The sequence below is a fragment of the Coregonus lavaretus genome (assembly GCF_964263955.1).
Source record: "Coregonus lavaretus genome assembly, chromosome: 19".
Classification (NCBI taxonomy): domain Eukaryota; kingdom Metazoa; phylum Chordata; class Actinopteri; order Salmoniformes; family Salmonidae; genus Coregonus; species Coregonus lavaretus.
Genome location: NC_140006.1, coordinates 16,233,430 through 16,257,981, shown reverse-complemented (window position 1 = coordinate 16,257,981; position 24,552 = coordinate 16,233,430). Strand labels below are relative to the sequence as shown.

The window sequence follows — 24,552 nt, the reverse complement described above, 5'->3', positions numbered from 1 at the left end:
ATCAGCATTATAAGAATGTGGCGGTTCTTGTTACTACCTATAGGTTTTGTTGTTCCTACAGATTTGCAATGCAGCTGTTAGTTCTGATCAACTGACTTGGCCCCTTTTCTTTTCAGAACTGTAGGATAACACTAAAATGTGGAGAACACACACAGCAAACTTGAAATGTTGAAAGGGATAACTGAATCCTATTGTCAATGGTAGCCTGGTTAAGCCAGACTGAATGCTCAGAAATGGTTTGTTCACATCATTCAGTCTGGATTAACCAGGCTATGTCAACGGCTCAGTGATATAAGAAGGCTCCAGGCACTGTGAACAAACAGCCTAACGCCAATTAAGGAAGAGTTAATTAGCAGAGCTGCAGAGATTACAGTACACCACCTGATATCTCTAAAATGTCTGCTTTCCTCCAGGCAGTTTTCACTGTGTTCACACAGCTAAGACTAGCTAATATTTGAATGCAAAGGGGACTTCACAAGATGAACAATATTTTCACTGGTAGATTCCCCTACTGTTAATGGCAACAACATTGTTTTGTGGTGGATGAGATAACATATGTACTGTATAATAACAGTGAAACTCATATTCACACATGCATGCATGTACACAGGTACACGCAAGCACATACACACATATTTTTGTGCTGACACAGTGAAACGGGACTTCTCTCATTGCATGGTGATGGTTTGACTGTTTCCCAACAATCTCCCCAGGCCAATACAGTTCTTGTCAGAACATGTGGTCTCCATAGCAGCCCATTGGGTTATACAGTAAACACTCAGAAGATATGAATGAACCTGGTGACTTTAATCCAATAGGAATCTTTCCAGAAGTGGTACACTAGTCACCCTGTCCTGTTTCAACCCTTAAGGAAAGTACAGTACAGAATGTCCATTGTAAAGTATATTTAAGTGATAATGCCCGAGAAGCCAGTGTTTGGAGGATATATTGGCATGGGTGTTGTTAGGGCCGAGACAATCAAATAATGATTGACATATTTTCATTAAAAACGTTATTTTGATGAATTTATTCATACTATTTCATCCTTCCACAAGATATAGTCGCACCACAAATCTAGGGTTACTACCCAAGCCGGCTGGTCGTTCGTTCTATCGGTTCGGTTGCGAGAGACGCAACCCAGTCGTTCAGTCTTTTTGTTCTGTATCCAGTTGTTCGTTCTAAATGTTCCATTGCTATACCGGCTGGCAACGTTCTTATCCCTTGCTTGCTAGCTAGCCAACTACGGCTAACTTACAGTCACGTCAAAAAGTGTGGCCAGAATAACAGCAAAGTAGCTGCATTTGCATTTGTTTAAGCTGTTTTCTAGTGACATTTATTTGGATACATCCATAACGATGAGCTAATGAGGCACGATTTCGCCTGGCATAGAAAATGTGCTCACTTGTCAGGACACTTGTTCAGAGGAGCTAGCCAACAACACAGCTAACACAATCACTTCAAACTGAAGCTGGAAAGACTGCAAACTAGCTGCAGTTCGTTTAGTTTGACCGTTTTTCAAATGACATTTCTTTGTATATATCCGTAAAAAATTATGCCAGCTGATTCATGATTTCGACTGGCTGAGAAACGCTGCCTGCCTGTCTGTCTCACCCTGACTCCTGACATGTGCATTACTATGGGACAGCTGGAGATCGAATTTAAATATTGAAACAATGTTGCAAATGTCGGAGAGACAGACAGCAAGGTTTATACAAATCTCCGCTGTTGAAAACTAAATGTTAGTCTAAAAGAAATTTGAGATAATGTCTAGATGCTTTTTATAGTGGAGATCAAGTTTATAAATTGCTTGGCTGGACTGATGAGACAGCGGATTGCGCAGTCAGATGGAACATAAATAGGTATTTTAACCTCATAGATTTAGCCGGTGGTAACTTGTGGAATAGACACCTGCTGGAATGCGGTTTTAAACCAATCAGCATTCAGGATTAGACCCACCCGTTGTATAAATAGTGGGTAATCAATCCAATTTCATCATGAAAAGGTGAGACCTTTTTTTCTCATGGAGTGTTGGTTTAAAATAGCCTCATTTGCCTCCCCCTGGCTCCCTCCCACACTGCAGTGCACCTTAGGTCTGTTATCAAGAGCAAGACATTTCCTCTGATACATTACCCATGAGACATTATGTTACCTGGCTGAGAGAGAGAGGTGTATTCTATCAAACAAATGTAACAATGCCTCTTTAATGTTTCATATCTAATGAGTAGGGTGTAGCGTACACCATATAATTATTTAATGTTGAAAAAGCACTATAATTGATTACTTTGTTCAGTGTGATGGTAATGGCGCAATACTGTGAGACAACTGTATTTCATAGAAAATAATATATTTAGTGCTTATGCACATAAAAGATGTATTAGAAAAATTATAATATTTTTCTAACCAGGTGCATTAAATATTTTCAAATGTGTAATGTAATACATAGCAGAATATTAAACGTCTGGGTGTGAGACAAGGCTAAAACAGTGCAAAACAGACAAATCCAGACATAAAATGCTATAGAAAATCCCACCCCCCCAAAAACAAAAATATATATATATATTGAAAGCTGAAAATAAAAAGGTTTAGGTTATTTGAGTGTCTACTTAATATATAATAATATATGTCAATATATGTTTTTCTTAAAAATAGAACCGAGACACAAAAAAGCTTGTAGTTGCAAAATCACAGATAAATGAATTCACCTGGCTCAGAGAAGCTGTCAGTCTCGTCACGTTCTTTCTCATATGGCACGGTGGAGATTGCAACAACAAAAAAACAGCAACAGGTTGGAGAGGCAGACAGCAAGGTTTAGACAAACCCCAACTGTTACAAACCAAATGCTAGGCTAGTAGAAATATTGTCTAGATGCTTTTTTCCAGGGGAGATGAGGTTTATGAATTGTGTTACATTTGTGGTTTAGCATGTGGCACAAATCCCATTCAAGTCATGTGACCGATATTAGCATCATGCCCAAATCATCCGAAAGTATCTAAAATTGTTTGTGAAACTCAACAAAGTCACTTCTAGATGTTTTGAACATGATGCGTGAAAAATTATAATATCGGTCCAATGACTTGAATTGGATTTGTGGCACAAATGCTAAAACGTTAGCATGTGGAAATAGTGCCAAGGAAACTAAACCAAAGCATGGATTACTGTCATAACTTGTCCATAGACTGCTTACAGCAGGTGTGTCAAACGCATTCCATGGAAGGCCTAGTATCTGCAGGTTTTTTGTTTTTTCCCTTTCAATTAAGCCCTAGACACACACTTGCACAATGCACACACTCTGTCTACATATTTTCCACTTACTTATCTTGGCAAACACAGAGACAGACATAACCATGTTGGTAACAATTTACCTGACCCTCAGCGTCATAACACGTTATGAGATGGTCATAACCTGTCATAATATGGTCATAACACTGTCATGACCCATATATTTACATCTGTTGTGACATATATTGCATTATTTTATGGCTGGTTATGACACCTAAATAAGAGTGTCAAAACCCACATTTATTCAAATGTATTTTTTCCATGCCAAGAAGTTTCCTTTTGTTTCATAAGTGCTGTGTTGTTGTTTTAATTAATTCTTTACAGTCATATTTTAAATAACTTACAGAAACTACACTTTATGACACTGTCATGAAGCATTATGACCATCCTGTTTCACTTTACTTGGACGAAGAAAATGCACTTTATGACACTCTCAAGAAGCATTATGACATCATAATCATATAAGCCAGATAGGCCTATCACGTGTCCTTATGTCAGTCATCAGTCAAAAACAGGGTGTCTTGTCCTGCTCCTGAAATCTGCTCCTGCATTCATCCCATTCATCAGCAACAGAGCATTGGGGTAGGTGCATGTCTGACATCAATTTGTGCGCAATTACAATGATAATTTAATATGGTCCATTTCAGAAAGTTTCATATAACATAAACATAATGTTGACAAGTAGGCTATGGTGTAATGGAATGTTTTGCCCTGTGTGGTAGGTTTTGTGGGTTTTTACATTCTTATGTAGGTGTCATAACCAGCCATAAAAGAACTACCGTCGAAGGTTTTGTGGGTTTTGACACTCTTATGTAGGTTTCATAACTAGCCATAAAATAATGCAATACAGGTCTAAATATATGTGTCATGACAGTGTTTTGACCATATTAGGAAAGGTTATGACAAGTTATGTCAACTGTTATGACATATTATGACATGGTTATGACCGTGTCATAACGTGTTATGATGCTGGGTGTCAAGTAAAGTGTTACCTTAATCTTTTCTAAGACGGCAAACTAGTTGCAACACATCCACAAATTAAAAATAGCACAAAATAGCACACTAACTATTCATATATGAAATATTCCCTTCAATTTAGCCAAGCACTCTATGAGGAAAGTGGAAATGGTCATAACTTCACCAATACACATGATATCGTCTTCCTCCTCTGTCCAGCGACCAAAGACAATTTGCAGAGCCATTAAGCTCAGACACATAAACTGTAAAAAGAATGGACGGAGCTTGTTTCCTATGTGAAGTCTCAGTGGCGCATTTGAAGTTCAGGAAATGTCATTTTAGCGTGTCACCATCTTGCTTCATGGAGGAGTTTTTGGAAACATTGCATGCTCAGTTTGAGCTACTCTAGGAAGTGACGTTGCAGGCAAGGTCAGTGCTGCCCCCTGTCATTGAGTATCTCAAGTTGAAGGCCGACCGGGGTACTGCAGGCTGCCGGTAGCCACAAAATTATCTTCTTCTGTGTGCGATACTAAAATAATCGGTTCAGGGACACATATCTGGTGAAATAGAAGCAAGTATTGGTACCATTATTGTGTTCGATTTTTTTTATATCCACGAATATTGACCATGAAGATCGTCATACTTCGATTTACTATAATGGGGATCCTGTTTTCTGAAAACAATGGCTGCAGTACTCCGGTCAGCCATGAACTGAAATCCTGAATGAGAGGGGGCAGTCGTTCTCCCCTGCTCCATCATAATGTGATAACGACTGAAAGGGAAAGGGGACACCTAGTCAGTTGCACAACTGAATGCATTCAACCGAAATGTGTCTTCTGCATTTAACCCAACCCCTCTGAATCAGAGAGGTGCGGGGGAGCAGTTGTTGTTGGGGATTAACTGCCTTGCTCAAGAGCAGACTGATGTGACAAACTCCTGGCTGTCCCCATATAGTCTGCTCTGTGTACAGCAAACAAACAAACAAATCTTGTTTTTCATGGTCTGAGAGTCTTTAGGTGCCTTTTGGCAAATTCCAAGCGGGCTGTCATGTGCATTTTACTGAGGAGTGGCTTCCGTCTGGCCACTCTCCCATAAAGGCCTGATTGGTGGAGTGCTGCAGAGATGGTTGTCCTTCTGGAAGGTTATCCCATCTCCACAGAGGAACTCTGGAGCTCTGTCAGAGTGACCATCGGGTTCTTGGTCACCTCCCTGACCAAGGCCCTTCTCCCCTGATTGCTCAGTTTGGCCGGGTGGCCAGCTCTAGGAAGAGTCTTGGTGGTTCCAAACTTCTTCCATTTCAGAATGCTGGAGGCCACTGTGTTCTGAGGGACCTTCAATGCTGCAGACATTTTTTGGTACCCTTCCCCAGATCTGTGCCACAACACAATCCTGTCTCGGAGCTCTACGGAAAATTCCTTCGACCTCATGGCTTGGTTTTTGCTCTGACATGCACTGTCAACTGTGGGACCTTATATAGACAGGTGTGTGCCTTTCTAAATCATGTCCAATCAATTGCATTTACCATAGGTGGACTCCAAACAAGTTGTAGAAACATCTCAAGGATGATCAATGGAAACAGGATGTACCTGAGCTCAATTTCGAGTCTCATAGCAAAGGGTCTGAATACTTATGTAAATAAGGTATTTCTGTTTTTTATTTTTAATACATTTGCTACTATTTCTGAAAACCTGTTTTCTCTTTGTCATTATGGGGTAGTGTGTGTAGATTGATGAGAAAGAAAAAAAAACATCAATTTTAGAATAAGGCTGTAACGTAACAAAATGTGGAAAAGGTCTGAATACTTTCCTAATGCGTAAGTAATCAATCCAATTTCATCATGAAAAGGTGAGACTTTTTTTTCTCATGGAGTGTTGGTTTAAAATAGCCTCATTTGCCTCCCCCTGGCTCCCTCCCACACTGCAGTGCACCTTAGGTCTGTTATCAAGAGCAAGACATTTCCTCTGATACATTACCCATGAGACATTATGTTACCTGGCTGAGAGAGAGAGGTGTATTCTATCAAACAAATGTAACAATGCCTCTTTAATCTTTCACATCTATTGTGCATTGATGGTCCCCAAGAACACAGTGGCCTCCATCATTCTTAAATGGAAGAAGTTTGGAACCACCAGCATACACTATATCATTATTTAATTAAGATATGTTAGGCTTGGCTTGTCTCATTATATTTCTCTTGACCCCATTTGAGTAGTAGTAGGGAACCTGTTTCTCAATAGAACACTGCCAGCTTGTGGTTAAAGTACAGTATATCTGTCTCATGCAGATTCCTGACTTTGGTACCCAGATGAGGGTTCTTGTCTCCATGTATTCACTCACCAATCACCATGAACCTGCTAATGGAGTATTTCCAAGAGTGGTGTTAGGGTAGGCTTATCTGGTTGAATGGTTATTGATATCAAAATGCTTGTGTCTTCACTGAATATCATATGTGTATCTTTGTATGTATCTTATCACGGAATTGGCCAATATGATTAATACTGTTAATGTGCCCTTTATTACATTACATTGTTATAACTGTGTAATAGTCTATACTTGAATGATATCGGTGCATATTGAAGGATGATTGCTCCATCTGTCTCGGGCTATTTCTATTCTCAATGTACATATTTTATACCAGGGTACATTACATTTGCCTGACGACTGAAACTGAATCCTTCCTCTGCTCTATGTTCACTGTGGAGAATAAACTAATGTCCGTGGGCCACTGGCGAATAGCTTACCCCTGCTGCAGCCCCCAACCCACCCTAAAAACGAAATAATCTGTTACATTTTTTAGGTTGGGGTCCACCCGGAGTTCGGGTCCCCCAAATAGCATATGAACATGTCATAAACCATGATTTATTTTTATTTTTATTACAGGCAGTTTGCTCTAAAACTGCTACATTTTCTCTCAGCGTCATGGCAAAATGTGTAGAATAGCAGGAAATTAGCTCAGGGATTCAAACATGTTTAATATTAAGAAAAATATTTGTGGGAAAAAAGTTGTGATTGTCCGGTCTTTCAATAATCCCTCTAAAACGGCAACATTTTCTCTCAGCCTCATGGCAAAATGTGTAAAATAGCATGAGATAAGCTATAAAACTGCCGTGGGCGTACATGGCGTTGCGTTTGGGAGTTTGGGTAGCCAGGCAAACATTACATGACGCTGGTCTTTACGCCTTCATGGGGAATGTTGCGCTGCTGGAAACATCAAAGCGCAGGCGTAGACTCTGGAGGTATGATTACTGTACATGGCCATCGATGCCGCTGGATAAACCAAACCAGCGATGTAAATAACAGCAACGGAGGCGGTGGATCTAACATGCCTAATTCTATCACTGCTTGACATGAGAAAATAATACATGGCATCTGGGTTTATCCCCTTGGCAAAACCACCGCGGCCGTCCTTCTATGCGCGTCTCGGAATTTGGCTTTGACAGCTCGTCCGATGGTTTTCTTAATTTGACGCACGAACCTAATCAGACGACGGGCGGTGTTATCTAATACCCACTTGGGAAAAACGGGTCATTATGACCTTAGTATCCTCATCTAAAAGAAAACCATTGGATTGTTTTTACGCAGCAGTGTTCTGCTTGCATTTCTTGCTGTGGATTGTATGCGTTGTGTCCGGAGAAGAGCATCATCAGTTCAGCGTTGAGGTAAGAGTAATGGCCTGCTAGTGCTTCGCCGCTGCTCATCATAAATGACTATGCACTCTCCTCTGCTCGGGTGGCAGCGCTTTGCGCGAAAAACAATATTAACTGTAGACGAGGGTTGTTATTTATCTGGCTACATCGTCACTGAAGCATGGCAGATGACATGGCAAATGTATCTGATTCTGATGGATGTTTCAAGACGCGCGGAACATCGAAATTATTATGCGTTCTATTATTTTTTTTACAAACAGAAAAACATCGGAAGCTTTTGGCATTGCTTTGAACGACATGGTCCAGCGCCCGTCTGCTCAGTCGACTCATGATCTCACACTGTCTGTAATATTTGTTATCATACATCTGTGAATATATATATAGTATACAGTATATACTAGTATTATATAAATTACCTACGCAATTGGGTGGGTTTATGGTTGTGCAGATTAAAGATGTGATCCAAGTTACATAATAGGATAAATAGGGTTGAATATATTGTACCATATTAATTGCTGCTGTCATATTCTCTGTATAGGCCTAGCCTACTGTAGGCTATTCTCTCTCATCCCTCAAGTCAAATGACACGGTTCTGGCCTCGGATCCTTATTCAGTTCTTTGTGCTGTGAACCAGAACCTGGGCCTTAGCTATACACAGACAAAACAAACAAACAACCATTGGCTACATCTGATTAAGAGATGGTGGAAAGATGGACAAACAACAACAAGGCATTTGGCTCAGTGAGCAGCGGAGAGCGAGCGATAGAGATACAGGGATAGAGGGAGGGATGAGGGAGAGATAAATGGAGGATTAGCGGGAGCGTCTCATAGGCTGGGTAATGATGGTGATTGCGAGGCAGCAGCGGTTGGTTGGCGTGTGGACAGCTGTGGTGGAGCGTGGCTGCCTGCCTAGCTGCCTCATGGCTCTTGGCTACGGTCAACAGGGATTGGGTCTGACAATGACCCCTGGACGACACTGAATCTCTGCTTTTCTCAGAAGGAGTGGAGCGGTGGCAGTGTCACTCTGTGTGGGTGGCAGCTTTGAGCGGTGGTGGTTATAGGCAGAAACACTGAGTGAATGTTACTGGAAGGGATGTGGGTAACTGAGCATAGCCATGTGGGTTACAATGTTCAGCCTTGAATACTAGACTTCTGTCCATCCTAATATGCAGAAAATATGAGCCTGAACTAGGCCTTTTCTCTGTCAGTGTCACTGTGTGTGGGTGGAAGCTTTGAGCAGTGGTGATTATAGACAGCACTGAGTGTTCCTGTAACTCTGGAAGGCATGTAGGTATACTGTAGCCCATAGGATGTGGCTTAAAATGTTCAGGTTGGAACAGAGGAACTTCTATCCTGAGAGTTCTCCATCAATTATGAACCTCAACTGTATGATCAGTTTGACTTATACTAGAGACTTTATGAACAACCATTCCACCCTCTCATTTCTCTCTTGGTGACCATGACCAAAATGTAACTTATAACTCATGTAATAACAATGTAATAGCAGCATTTGTCAAGACTCTCTCCCTCTGTCCTCCCTCTCGCTCTTCTGTAGGGATGGCTACAGAAGTATGGCTACCTGCCCCACACAGACCCCAGAATGGCTGTCCTGCGCTCAACACAGACCATGCAGCAAGCCATCGCAGCAATGCAGGGCGTCTACGGCCTCAATGTCACAGGGACACTGGATGAGAGGACCACAGAGTGAGTAGATACACACACACACACACACACTAACATAGGAACACAAAAAAGTAATTATCACCAATGATAAATGTATGTAGCCTACATTGATTTACCCAAATTAGCTCCAACATCTCTAACTAGCAGCCCAGTGAGATCATAACACTTTTCATTCTTCCCCTTCTTGCTTAATTGATGAAGTGATATCACACTAAGGTGAGGCTCGATCTTTTACATATTATTTGTGTGCACAGTATTCCATACGTGTTACATGGGTTTGAATGGAAATAGATCAGTCATTGAAGCTCTAACCTGGCCAACACTCAGTCTTACCACTTTTTCTCAGAATGGAAAGAACCATTTCAGTCAACTAGATGTCACATTTTTATGCTGCTGGGTTTTTCACGCTCAACAGTTTCCCGTGTGTATCTAGGATGGTCCACCACCCATAGGACATCCAGCCAACTTGACACAACTGTGGGAAGCATTGGAGTCAACATGGGCCCGCATCCCTGTTGAACGCTTTCAACACCTTGTAGAGTCCATGCCCGATGAATTTAGGCTGTTCTGAGGGCAAAATGGAGTGCCACTCAATATTAGGAAGGTGTTCCTAATGTTTATACAGTCAGTGTATATTATAGTGGGAAACACTAGTCCCATTGTCCACTAAACCGCAGTATGTAAGGCCATATGTTTGGTATTCTAGTTCAGAGTAGTGCTTGTTGTGGCATCAGATATAACCAGTCAAACATCCTGTAGGTACAAAGGTGTTCGATCGGGTTGAGGTCAGGGCTCTGTGCAGGCCAGTCAAGTTCTTCCACACCGATCGACAAACCATTTCTGTATGGACCTCACTTTGTGCACGGCGGAATTGTCATGCTGAAACAAGAAAGGGCCTTCCCCAAACTGTTGCCACAAAGTTGGAAGTACAGAATCGTCTATAATGTAATTGTATGCTGTAGCGTTAAGATTTCCCTTCACTAGAACTAAGGGGCCAAGCCCGAACCATGAAAAACAGCCCCAGACCATTATTCCTCCTCCACCAAACTTTACAATTGGCACTACGCATTGGGGCAAGTAGCGTTCTCCTGGCATCTGCCAAACCCAGATTTGTCCGTCGGACTGCCAGATGGTGAAGCGTGATTCATCACTCCAGAGAACGCGTTTCCACAGCGCAAGAGTCCAATGGCGGCAAGCTTTACACGACTCCAGCCGACACTTAGCATTGCACATTGTGTTCTTAGGCTTGTGTGCGGCTGCTCGGCCATGGAAACCCATTTCATGAAGTTACCGACTAACAGTTCTTGTGCTGACGTTGCTTACAGAGGCAGTTTGGAACTCGGTAGTGAGTGTTGCAACCGAGGACAGACTATTTTTACGCGCTAAGCGCTTCAGCACTCGGCAGTCCCGTTCTGTAAGCTTGTGTGGCCTACCACTTCGCTGCTGAGCCGTTGTTGCTCCTAGACTTTTCCACTTCACGATAACAGCACTTACAGTTGACCGGGGCAGCTCTAGCAGGGCAGAAATGTGACAAACTGACTTGTTGGAAAGGTGGCATCCAGTGACGGTGCCACGTTGAATGTCACTGAGCTCTTCAGTAAGGCCATTCTACTGCCAATGTTTGTCTATGGAGATCGCATGGCTGTGTGCTCGATTTTATACACCTGTCAGCAACGGGTATGGCTGAAATAGCCGAATCCACTCATTTGAAGGGGTGTCCGCATACTTTTGTATATATAGTGTATATGTGTGTCACCACATTATTGTGCTTATCTAACCAGCTCTTGTCCTCCTCCTCCCTCCATTGTCCTTCTCGTCTTCCACCTCCACTTCCTCCCTTGTTCTTAGTTGGATGAAGAAGCCGAGGTGTGGAAATCCAGACAAACTAAAGGGCAACTCAAGGTCGCGGAAGCGGAGGTACGCGCTGACCGGGCAGAAGTGGCAGCGAACACACATCACTTACAGGTGAGAAACGTAGGCCGGCACATGCACATGCACATGCACGCATCACCTACAAGTGAGAGACGCATTCCAGCAGCCTTGATGGTTACCATGACAACCAACCGTTAGTCAGATTAGCCAAGGGTTATTGTAGGTTCCGTGTTTGTCAGTGTAGCTATTAATTTGTGCTCTCTTTTCGTCTCTCTTCCTCCTTGGTCTCACATTCCCTCAGCGTTGCCTTGGAGACAGCACATACGGGCGCACACATACACACACACACACACACACACACACACACACAGAAGAAGAGTTGTTTGTGTGTGAATAGAAGTCAAGTCAGAGAACAGAATAAAGTGATGTAATGGTTTTCAACTTTCTTCTTCTTTGCATTCCATTCCTTTACAGTTATCTTTCATTTCTCATTTTAAGAATACCAGAAGACAAACTGCCTCATTTTAATAGCAAGGATGAGGACAACTTTTATTTCGTCCTATTCTCTCTAAAATCCTCTAAGTAAATCATCCAATAATCTTAACAAAAATATTCAAATTCCCCATCTTATCACGCGTGATTAAGTTTCCGCTGCTAATGGGGTCTGAGAGAGCAGGATAAGGGGTGCTGCTCGGCGCGGTGGGAAATTGACAGGTTACAGCCGTAATAGATGATAACACTCTGTCAATTTATTTAAATCCTTACTTCCTTCCTGCATGTGAATTGATGAGGCACCTCTTCTAATGGAATGTCAGTCATTCTGGCTGCTGCTGCTGACTGCGCTCTCTCCATGAAAATGAGTTGGGGAGAGAAGATGAGGGGGAGAAGACTTCTCTCTCTCTCTCTCTGTCTGCGAGCGACTGATAACGACAGCTGTGTTAAAAGTGCAGTGAAAGCTGCTGGGTTTGTCGGAATAGTTTAATACTGAAACTTTTCGAGCATCTCATCATCCATTTTCGAGAATATTCTCCCCAAGCAATAGTGGGAGGGTGGTTCAGATTTGGACATACAGTATATGATATGTGGTGCTGTATGTGACGCTGTAGCCATCTGTTTCTTTCTATATTTAAAATGCTGTATTTGCGGGGCTGCTTTGTGTTAAAGCTTTGTTGTAGCCCTTTCTTGCAGTCAAATGACCAAATCACCCTCTAGTGGCCTCATGGGTGGAATGTTATTAATATTGTTCAGAATGTCATAATTAATCAACATTCTTATTTTTTTAACGCTGAAAATCCAGTGTTTCGATGTCAAATGGTATCGTTATATTTCAGTCTTCTGTGATGTATATAAAGTGTAATATTGGAATGCAAACTAAAAATGTAATACATATCAACTGTATATCTGGCATGGTACAGGTGTCTTCAATTTTGTAAGCCCATAACCATGTGTGTGAGGTGTATACTTTTGTTTCAAAGTAGATTTGTTTAAGACTACCAAGAAACACTGAGTGACCTTGATTTAGCCCACTGCAGTAAAAATGATGAATGATGTGGGTATATTTATTCTGGCTAGTGCAGAATAGGAGTTAAAATGTCTAATGAGTACAATAGTTTTCTTATATTACTGTCAATGTCTTATATTTTTTTACAAGTAAAAAGTGGCTCTTATCTAGCTGGTGGTACCATCCAAGCTTCCAATAACCCCCCACCCAGGATGCAATCTGTTTTTCACTTCTATCATATTCCCTATCCACCCTATCCATTTCTCTCCTAACATCAGGTCTTTATTGTAAAAACATGTTGTCAATGTAAATAAGAATATGTTCTATATTGACTCACCCTCTCTTCCTCCCTCAGCATAAAGAACGTCACGCCCAAAGTGGGCTCCAGGGAGACCCACGATGCCATCCGGCGTGCGTTTGACGTGTGGCAGGGAGTGACACCGCTCCACTTCGAGGCCGTCCCCTACAGCGCCCTGGAGAGCGGCAGGCGGGACGTGGACATCACCATCATCTTCGCCTCAGGTGAGAATTGTATTGAGTGGTGCCTGGGAGAGGAAAACTGAAACTAGGTCAATGTTGCCCTAATCCCGTTCTCCCAATGTAAACTTTGAAGTTAAATTAAATTGATCTCACCTCAGGTTTCCACGGTGACAGCTCACCCTTCGATGGCGAGGGGGGGTTCCTAGCCCACGCCTACTTTCCGGGCCCTGGGATCGGAGGGGACACCCACTTCGACTCAGACGAACCCTGGACCCTGGGGAACCCCAACCACGATGGTGAGAGATGGAGGGAGGGAAAGAGGGAGGGGAAGGGGGAAAGAGATAGAGAAAGAGGGAGTGGGTGGGGAGGTTTAGAGAGAAAGATTAAAGGAATATGGTTGTGTGAGAATCATATCAAAGACTAACAAGTCAAAGAATGTAAATGGATACAGTCCAGTGACATACGGTGAGGTCGGTGGCTAGGTAGGCACTGGCTATTATCAAAGCCAAATTTACTCACAAATAAACCTTGATGAAGCCCAAGTTCACCATACAACAGAAAGCTCCAACAACCAAAGTGACATACAGTTGAATCCGGAAGTTTACATACACCTTAGCCAAATACGTTGAAATTCAGTTTTTCACAATTCCTGACATTTAATCCTAGTAAAAATTCCCTTTCTTAGGTCAGTTAGGATCATCACTTTATTTTAAGAATGTGAAATGTCAGAATAATAGTAGAGAGAATGATTTATTTCAGCTTTTATTTCTTTCATCACATTCCCAGTGGGTCAGAAGTTTACATACACTCAATTAGTATTTGGTAGCATTGCCTTTCAATTGTTTAACTTGGGTCAAAAGTTTCAGATAGCCTTCCACAAGCTTCCCACAATAAGTTGGGTGAATTTTGGCCCATTCCTCCTGACAGAGCTGGTGTAACTGTGTCAGGTTTGTAGGCCTCCTTGCTCGCACACGCTTTTTCAGTTCTGCCCACAGATTTTCTGTAGGATTGAGGTCAGGGCTTTGTGATGGCCACTCCAATACCTTGACTTTGTTGTCCTTAAGCCATTTTGGCACAACTTTGGAAGTATGCTTGTGGTCAATTTTCCAAGCTGTTTAAAGGCACAGTCAACTTAGTGTATGTACACTTATGACCCACTGGAATTGTGATACAGTGAATTATAAGTGAAATAATCTGTCTGTAAACAAAATGTTGGAAAAATTACTTGTGTCATGCACAAAGTAGATGTCCTAACTGACTTGCCAAAACTATAGTTTGTTAACAAGAAATGTGTGGAGTGGTTGAAAAACAAGATTTAATGACTCCAACCTAAGTGTATGTAAACTTCAACTGTAGGCTATTAACCGAAATTGACAAAAAAATGTCACTAAATGTAAATACCAATGTAGCTAAGATACACAAGCGATAGCCTCCGATGGCGGCATATTTCATATCATCCGACAAAATGACACACTGCTCAACTCAGCTCAGTCATAGACCGATGTAGCGTCCACAGTTACAACTGATAGGTGTCACTAAAATACCCATATATGGACACGTTTCATCCGAATAATTCGCAACGCAAACACACACACACACACCTAATAATAATATTATTAGGTGAAATATTGTTACACACAAATACTGTATATAATAAATAAGGTACTAACAAAATGTCCATATCAACAATCAAAATGACTGAAAAATTCAAAAACAAAACAAAAGTGTCTCATCAAAACGGAATTCTAGCTTGATAAATCAAATGCATTAAAGGGATGTTGTCCGTTAATCAAAACCATAAACAGCTAGACCGCTTTATGAAATTAAGTTGTACGTTTTTTTGGTGTATGTTAGGCCAACGCGCCATTTCTCTAGAGAGAAATCAAATCATTCATGAGATAAATCAAGTCAAGAACTACAGTATGTGGGATGCTGGGCTGAAGGGAGTTTTCATTAAGCAAATATTCAACCTAGTTCAGCGCAGAAACGTGGTAATTAACTACAATGACCATAATCCATTGTGCCTGTTCTTTCTGGCTCAAACAGAGATGGATACACTTTTACACCTGCTACATTAGGTTAGATACACACAGACAGCATAGACCACATGAAAGAGGAATGTACACGACAATGACGAGAGGGACAGAGACAGTTCGTGAAAGTATGCCTTATCTACTTTGAAGAACTAGTAAAATGATTTTTTCAGACAGCTCTGCTGCATACTTAGGCAGGCTAGCCTAGATAAATAGGATGACTAAAGATAGCACAGTATAGGGAGCACAGAGATAACATTAGATAGTCTGGCTGACTGGCTGGCTGGCTGCTACTGCTACTGAAATATTACATTTTTTCATAGTCATTTCCTATTGATCTATTGATGTTAAGCAGAAGATATCATCCCTACCTTTACACTTGTTTAGACTGAGCTGCACTGGGGTCTGAACACAATCATGGTTACTTTAAGACACCGTGGAGCCGGCGCCAGATATGGGTCCGAAAACGTACCTCAATGTATGGATGAGATATGCCACTGCACTCCAAATTGTACCTTTATCCATACTGATACATCGAGAAGATTGCAATAATGATTATTGTTGTTGAAAACTGCCCTTTTCGTCCTCATGCTAGCTAGCAGTAGCCACCGCAGCCATTTTGGAATGGCAGTCTCAGCCAATTAGCTCCTTTGTTGTTCAACGCGACTGCCATTCCATAATGGCTGCTGTGGCTACTGCTAGCTAGCATGAGGACGAAAAGGGCAGTTTTCCGAACTAATAATCGAACTGAAACTGAACCGACCTCAAAAAGCACTAATCGCCCAGCACTATCGCTGACATAATTAAATCCCCAAAATGCCTCCTTGACTTCACTTTTAGCCACATAATGCAAAACCACAGAGATCTGGGATTTGTTTGTAACATCTGTGGTCTCAACTACTTCTACTGCAACAAATGGGGCTGCATTAATCTCATCTTCAATGTCCTTTCGAATCACATCGCTGACTGCTTCAATCAAATCATTCTGTTTGATAACCGAAAACACAGTGGAAGTCTCCATGTGTTTAGCTAACCTTTTTTAGCAAAGGTATACAATAACTCCACATAGTTGCCACAATTACATGAGATTGTACTCTCATCATTACTGTGAAATGTTAACTCATGTTTCCCTAGGTAGCATGTTGCTCTAATAAGGTCCTTCAAAATCTCACAGTTTTCCTTTACATTAGCATTGTGGATGGTCACTTGTTGTTTTTGCTGTTCATTTAACGCCAGATCGATCCATGTGTTCCCAAAAGTTTTTAGGGTGATCTGGTGTTGGATGTGCGATGCCGACTTTTTGTGTTTGTTGAGGGCATTGGTCAGATTGTTGAGGTTGCAGTAGCCGCCTTCTACCCAAATGTTGTCCCCGGTTGAGAAGAGCAGGCAGGGGAAACAGTACAGGCGGCTGCTGGTAGCGTAGCCACACAGCTACTCTTTTCTTTCAAACCACTCCTGTTTAAACAATCAGATTATTTTCTGTCTCTTCCTCTGATGAAATTCAGGAAGCGCAGGTGTTGGTCTCCCTCTCTGAATTAAGTTTTCCTTGGAAATCTAAGTATTTTCATAGTCGCCAAATCCAGAATAAAATCAAGAAAGCGTACAATATTATATAGATACCTAACACCTAACTTGGAAAATTGTTTGAGGTGCAATAGTGTCCATTTTGTCAGGTTGTTTTTGCTAGTTAGCTAGTTTCGTTCATTTTAAGGGATGTGCACGCCAAATTATGTAGACACGCCCAAATGTGCAGAGCTTACCCACACAACATGTTTAGGCAACATGTGCAAAATATGAAATCAGCTCAATGCAACGAATGTCAGCTAGGCAAAGCAGTGAGTCCTATCCTGACCCTGTCCATTAACGGGGACTGGAGTCATGAACGGCCACATGCGTCAATGATTTGAATGGATTTTAAAGGATGGGAATGAAGGTATGCACACCCTGGCGCCTTTCCTGAGGTTTTGATGCAGTTTTTGATTTTTTTTTTGTGCATAAAAAACACCAGAATCACTGAGAATAGACATCCGGTTAAAAAAAGAATGACCATTTTTTATATAATTTTTTATTTGGCTTTTCATTACAGATTTTCTTATTAAACTGCCTACCCTGACTTCCCGTCACTGATACAGTCTGCATTTCAACAGGCTGCATTGTATTGCACAGCACCAGGTCATAGTGCAGAGCCCATCCCTGCTGTTATCAGATATAAACCCTCACATTTCTATTGTGTTATGGTCAGGCAGTGTATTGTACGGTAGCTGCAGGGCAGGGTGGAGGGTGGATCCGGCCTGCAGCCCTAGAGAGCTGTAGCTTGAAGAGGGTAATCAGATCCCTCTCTCAGCCCTGTCAGCCTACACCCATCCACTGTCAGGAAGCACTTTACTTTAATTACCCTGCTGCCAGCCTGCTCTGCTCTGGCTGCCGTTACTGCTGCCTGCGGAACAGCACATCTAGAGAGCTGTCAGGCAGCATTAACTGGCACAACACTGCCACTTAGATAGGCAGTCCCCTCCTAGGCCACCTGCCTGTTAGTGTGAAAAGCAGTGTTGTTTCTTTTTGTTTGTTGGTTCAGCTTTTTGTCCTGTAGCCCCCTATCAATTCTCCTCAGTCGCTTCTTGTTATTATCTTTGATTCAGATTCCTTTCTACGTGCTGTCTACCCATGTAGAATAGACTCTGGTTCAATCCTTTGCCTCAGCTTGTGTGTGTAAATCAATGACTGTAAAACAGAGCTGTCAAATAAGGGTTTAGATGCATGTTAAGAAGTGGTTAATAGGTTTCCACGGTGGTGTATGTAATGGTGAATGTTGCATGTTGACATGTGTGCTAATGGTGGCCTGGCCTGTCCCCTGGGTATTATTATGGGCTGTAGTTAGTGGAGGAGGAGTCAGAGGCCATGTCTGCATCTGAGTAGGAAGTGTAGTCTGTGCCAATGATGATACGAATTGCTGTTCTCTGAACTCTCTCGATGGCATCGGATTGTTGCTTGTTTATCCCTGCATGCCACACTCGGCCAGCACATTCCACCGTTGGCCAGATGTAGGTGGTAAATACCGGTACCAGGTTAGGGAAGTGGAAGTGCTTCAGGCGTCGGAGGAGGAACAGACGTTGGTTGGCCTTTTCACAGATGTTCTCTACCTGTGTTGATTTTAGATTTCCTTGGATGTAGATTCCGAGGATCATGATAACCTCTTCTGTAGTGTTGTGTTGTTTATAGACAGGGGTGGTAGTACGGGTGGTGACTTGGTGAAGTGCACATGGAGCAGGTTGCGCTTTTTGGGGTGCAGAACCATGTGGCTCCCCACTGACTACTTCTCCAGGTCAACCAGCTCTTCTTGGATGGTGGAAGGTGATGTCAGTTGTCTGGTATCTAATAAATTAAGGTTAACCAAAAATGTCCATTGCTTGACTGCAGTTTGCCTGGCTGCACTGTTGATATATGCAATAACAATCAGCGGGCCGAGCAGAGTTCATTGAGGTAGGGCACAAGATATACTGACACTGTCCAACAGCACACCATGATACCTCACCACCTGGTGTCTATTAGAGAGGAAGTTGCCTATCCATCTGGCGAGTGATGGACGAAGCCTGAGGTCTTACATCCTGGTGATGATGAGGTTGTGGCAGACACGGTCGAAGGCTTTGCTGAAGTCGGTGGTCACCAGGGAGCAGATGGAACCATTCTTATCCTGGGACTTGAAGAGCTCATTGGTTAGATCCACCAGACAGTGTGGTTGATTGGCCTTGTAGACATCCATACTGTTGGGTATCAATTTGATATAGAATGTCACTGAGTGCCCATTCAGTGATAAAGCTCTCAGCTACTTTGCTCAGTAGAGAGGTTAGTGACTTGGTTTTCTGATATTTTCTGTAGACTTCCGAGGGTTGGACCTTTGGAGCAGGGCGTGCTGGTAAAAAGGAGGGCAGCAGTGCTGGGTTGATGGGTGGTAGGGACTGTGCTAATTTTGATAGTGCTTTGTTGATTTCATTTGCTGCTTGTTTTCTGTCACCTGGTCTAAGACCCTCTATGTGGAAGGTTGCCTCAGTGTGGGAGAGGTTGGCTATGTCCTTGATATTCTTATGCCACTGGGCAGGATCTTGCCTTTTGAGGGCTTGGATCTTATCTCTGTATAATGCCTCTTTCTCAGCTAGTTGCGTAGATAGGAGGGTCAGCTGTTGCTGTTGTTACTGTGTTCTCTGTGCTGCTGGCTCTTTGTGCTCCTGTCTAGAGTTGTAATGAGATGATTTTGAAGGAGTCAGGCGCAGGAGGGTAAATCACAGAATAACAGGATTTATTCTGAACCACAGAGTTACGGAGTAATGCGTAAAAACACTCCATTGCACAAAACAGGCGCACTGGAAAATACAAGGCACACGGGGAATATTCCCGGCGATACAAAGTACACGGAGCTCCACCGAGCTTCTCTCTCCTCCACAATAAACAATCACACACAAAGACAAGGGGGCAGAGGGAACACTTATACAGGTACTGATGAGGGGATATGAACCAGGTGTGTGTTATAAACGAGGCAAAACAAATGGAATGATGAGATGAGGAGCGGCAGTGGCTAGAAGGCCGGTGACGACGAACGCCGAAGCCTGCTTGGAAGTTGTGACAGGATTAGTTGGAGGAAGTTGTGACAGGAGTAGATATAATATTGTAAAGGACAGCCATCTCCCTGTGACATCTTCACCCAGCTAGCACATAATGTTCTGAGAACCATATGTTTTTTAGAGCTTGGTGAGAGCGTGGTGGCCCTATGGTTATTTTGCATACAACCTTCCCACAACGTTCTGGGAATGGTGCAGGATAGTTGCTTGGCTTCGGAACATTCTCATCACATTTAAGGAACTTGACAAAAAAAGTAACATATTTTCTTGGTATTTCATTACTTTAACAGAATATTTCTTAAAAGTTCAACCATGGTTATATTCAGTTAACATTTTGATAATGTTCTAGGAATGTTCTCCAACGGGTTTACATTGGGAATGTTCTTAAATAGTTCAGAGAACATTAAGAAACAAAGCTCTTCTGAGGGAATTTCAGTACTTCAGCATAACGTTTCCTACAGGTTTCCTCATGGTTCTATTTAAAGTCATGTTCTCAAATTGTTCCAAGAACGTTAAAGGCCAAATGCAGGCGTTTTTATATCAATATCAAATCATTCCTGGGTAACAACTAAGTACCTTACTGTAATAGATTTCCATTCAAATCAGAAAAAATAGCTTTTTTAGCAAAAAACTATTTCTCAAGCAAGAATTATGCTAAGACTGTCTGGGAGTGGTCTGAGTGGGGAGGGGAAAACTGAAAACTAGCTGTTGTTGGCAGAGGTTTGGAACTCTCTTTGTTATTGGTCTATTAACCAATTTACCGCATGGTGATGTCATGGAAAGCTGAAACTCATTAAGCGATGTTCTCAGAACGTTCAGAGAATGTATGGTTCTCTTTTGTGTCAGTTCTTGGCAATATTCTGGGAACGTTCAACAAAGTTGAATTCTACACATTAACATCAATTAGCTTTGAATTTCATTCTCAGACCATGAAGAATACTTTCCATAAAAATCACATGAAAACTTAGTAACGTTCAGAAAACATTCTAAGAATGTTATTTAAAAACATATACATTCCATTCTCAGTGTCAACAAAACTCTATCCTCTTTCTTGTTAACTGTGTTCAGGTGTGTTGGCAGCAGTGGTGTAAAGTACTTAAGTAAAAATACTTTAAAGTACTACTTAAGTAGTTTTTGGGGGTATCAGTACTTTACTTTACTTTACTATTTATATTTTTGACTACTTTTACTTTTACTTCACTACATTCCTAAAGAAAATATTGTACTTTTTACTCCATACATTTTTCCTGACACCCAAAAGTACTCATTACATTTTGAATGCTTAGCAGGACGGGAAAATGGTCCAATTCACACACTTATCAAGAGAACATCCCTGGTCATCCCTACTGCCTCTGATATGGTGGACTCACTAAACACAAATGCTTTATTTGTAAATTATGTCTGAGTGTTGGAGATAGCCCCTGGCTATCCATACATTTAAAAAACAAGAAAATGGTGCCATCTGGTTTGCTTAATATAAGGAATTTGAAATTATTTATACTTTTACTTTTGATACTTAAGTATACTTTAGCAATTACATTTACTTTTGATACTTAAGTATATTTCAAACCAAATACTTTTAGACTTTTACTCAAGTAGTATTTTACTGGATTACTTTCACTTTTACTTGAGTCATTTTCTATTAAGGTATCTTTAGTTTTACTCAAGTATGACAATTGGGTACTTTTTCCACCACTGGTTGGCAGTGCCCACTAATTGGTCACACCTGATCTTAATGAGTGTGTGTTGATGCCATGCCACAATAAAAAATTAAAAAATGTTGCATTATTAATGCTTAAGCAAATGAATTTCAATGTCTCTTACTGTATCTGTAGCCTTAGTACCAGTCTCTTTAGCTAACATTCCACTCCTTGCCACTCCTTGTCATTGCCAAAGAGACTGACCCTTTCGGCAATCTTCAAATATGAACATTCTATCATTAATGAGCTCGAGGAAATCAGAGGATTTGATCCTGATTCGATAACTGTCACAGCTATCCTCCAATCACAATGTTTATGCAAATTTGACTGATAGGAAAATGTTCTAACTTATAGCATTGGGCATTCTGACGTAATACATTTCATTGTAAACATAAACACTGGGCGTGGGGAGAACAGAGGATTCCTGTTTATTGCATTTTTTATCACCAGCCAATGTGATCGTATCACACCAGAGAAGCTCTCGTTATTCAATCTTCCCTGCCAGTTCATTGTGAATGCTGTAGCCTATTTTACATCCAGCAAGCAAGAACAACATTTACATTTACATTTTAGTCATTTAGCAGACGCTCTTATCCAGAGCGACTTACAGGAGCAATTAGGGTTAAGTGCCTTGCTCAAGGGCACATTTACGTCATTTAGCAGACGCTCTTATCCAGAGCGACTTACAAATTGGTGCATTCACCCTATAGCCAGTGGGATAACCACTTTACAATTATTATTATTATTATTATTATTTTTTTATTATTTTTTTTTGGGGGGGGGGGGGGGGGGGGTAGAAGGATTACTTTATCCTATCCCAGGTGTTCCTTAAAGAGGTGGGGTTTTCAAATGTCTCCGGAAGGTGGTGAGTGACTCCGCTGTCCTGGCGTCGTGAGGGAGCTTGTTCCACCATTGGGGTGCCAGAGCAGCGAACAGTTTTGACTGGGCTGAGCGGGAACTATGCTTCCGCAGAGGAAGGGGAGCCAGCAGGCCAGAGGTGGATGAACGCAATGCCCTCGTTTGGGTGTAGGGACTGATCAGAGCCTGAAGGTACGGAGGTGCCGTTCCCCTCACTGCTCCATAGGCAAGCACCATGGTCTTGTAACGGATGCGAGCTTCAACTGGAAGCCAGTGGAGTGTGCGGAGGAGGGGGGTGACGTGAGAGAACTTGGGAAGGTTGAACACCAGACGGGCTGCGGCATTCTGGATGAGTTGTAGGGGTTTAATGGCACAGGCAGGGAGCCCAGCCAACAGCGAGTTGCAGTAATCCAGACGGGAGATGACAAGTGCCTGGATTAGGACCTGTGCCGCTTCCTGTGTAAGGCAGGGTCGTACTCTCCGAATGTTGTAGAGCATGAACCTGCAGGATCGGGTCACCGCCTTGATGTTAGCGGAGAACGACAGGGTGTTGTCCAGGGTCACGCCAAGGCTCTTCGCACTCTGGGAGGAGGACACAACGGAGTTGTCAACCGTGATGGCGAGATCATGGAACGGGCAGTCCTTCCCCGGGAGGAAGAGCAGCTCCGTCTTGCCAGGGTTCAGCTTGAGGTGGTGATCCGTCATCCATACTGATATGTCGGCCAGACATGCAGAGATGCGATTCGCCACCTGGTTATCAGAAGGGGGAAAGGAGAAGATTAGTTGTGTATCGTCAGCGTAGCAATGATAGGAGAGGCCATGTGAGGATATGACAGAGCCAAGTGACTTGGTGTATAGGGAGAAAAGGAGAGGGCCTAGAACTGAGCCCTGGGGGACACCAGTGGTGAGAGCACGTGGTGCGGAGACAGCTTCTCGCCACGCCACTTGGTAGGAGCGACCGGTCAGGTAGGACGCAATCCAGGAGTGAGCCGCGCCGGAGATGCCCAGCTCGGAGAGGGTGGAGAGGAGGATCTGATGGTTCACAGTATCAAAGGCAGCAGACAGGTCTAGAAGGACAAGAGCAGAGGAGAGAGAGTTAGCTTTAGCAGTGCGGAGAGCCTCCATGACACAGAGAAGAGCAGTCTCAGTTGAATGACCAGTCCTGAAACCTGACTGGTTTGGATCAAGAAGGTCATTCTGAGAGAGATAGCAAGAGAGTTGGCTAAAGACGGCACGCTCAATAGTTTTGGAAAGAAAAGAAAGAAGGGATACTGGTCTGTAGTTGTTGACATCAGTGGGATCGAGTGTTGGTTTTTTGAGAAGGGGTGCAACTCTCGCTCTCTTGAAGACGGAAGGGACATGGCCAGCGGTCAAGGATGAGTTGATCAGCGAGGTGAGGTAGGGGAGAAGGTCACCGGAGATGGTCTGGAGAAGAGAGGAGGGGATGGGGTCAAGCAGGCAGGTTGTTGGGCGGCCTGCAGTCACTAGTCGCAAGATTTTATCTGGAGAGAGAGGGGAGAAAGAAGTCAAAGCATAGGGTAGGGCAGTGTGAGCAGGACCAGCAGTGTCATTAGACTTAACAAACGAGGATCGGATGTCGTCAACCTTCTTTTCAAAGTGGTTGACGAAGTCATCCACAGAGAGGGAGGAGGGGGGGGGGGGGGGGGGATTCAGCAGTGAGGAGAATGTGGCAAAGAGCTTCCTAGGGTTAGAGGCAGATGCTTGGAATTTAGAGTGGTAGAAAGTGGCCTTAGCAGCAGAAACAGATGAAGAAAATGTAGAGAGGAGGGAGTGAAAAGATGCCAGGTCGGCAGGGAGTTTAGTTTTCTTCCATTTCCGCTCAGCTGCCCGGAGCTCTGTTCTGTGAGCTCGCAATGAGTCATCAAGCCACGGAGCTGGAGGGGAGGACCGAGCCGGCCGGGAGGATAG

General features: G+C 42.7%; 1 protein-coding gene across 1 annotated transcript in view; it reads left to right on the top strand.

The window, feature by feature from the left end:
- Positions 1-8,976: 8,976 nt before the first annotated feature.
- Positions 8,977-24,552, top strand: part of LOC311146988 (matrix metalloproteinase-16-like) — a gene marked incomplete at its 5' end in the record, with an annotated part of 62,233 nt that continues 46,657 nt past the window's right edge. Inside the window, 5 exons of the mRNA XM_084183590.1 lie at positions 8,977-8,982; positions 9,439-9,587; positions 11,415-11,531; positions 13,295-13,461; positions 13,578-13,715. Of these exons, the coding sequence (XP_084039716.1) occupies positions 8,977-8,982; positions 9,439-9,587; positions 11,415-11,531; positions 13,295-13,461; positions 13,578-13,715 (577 nt within the window). The remainder of the gene's footprint in view (positions 8,983-9,438; positions 9,588-11,414; positions 11,532-13,294; positions 13,462-13,577; positions 13,716-24,552) is intronic.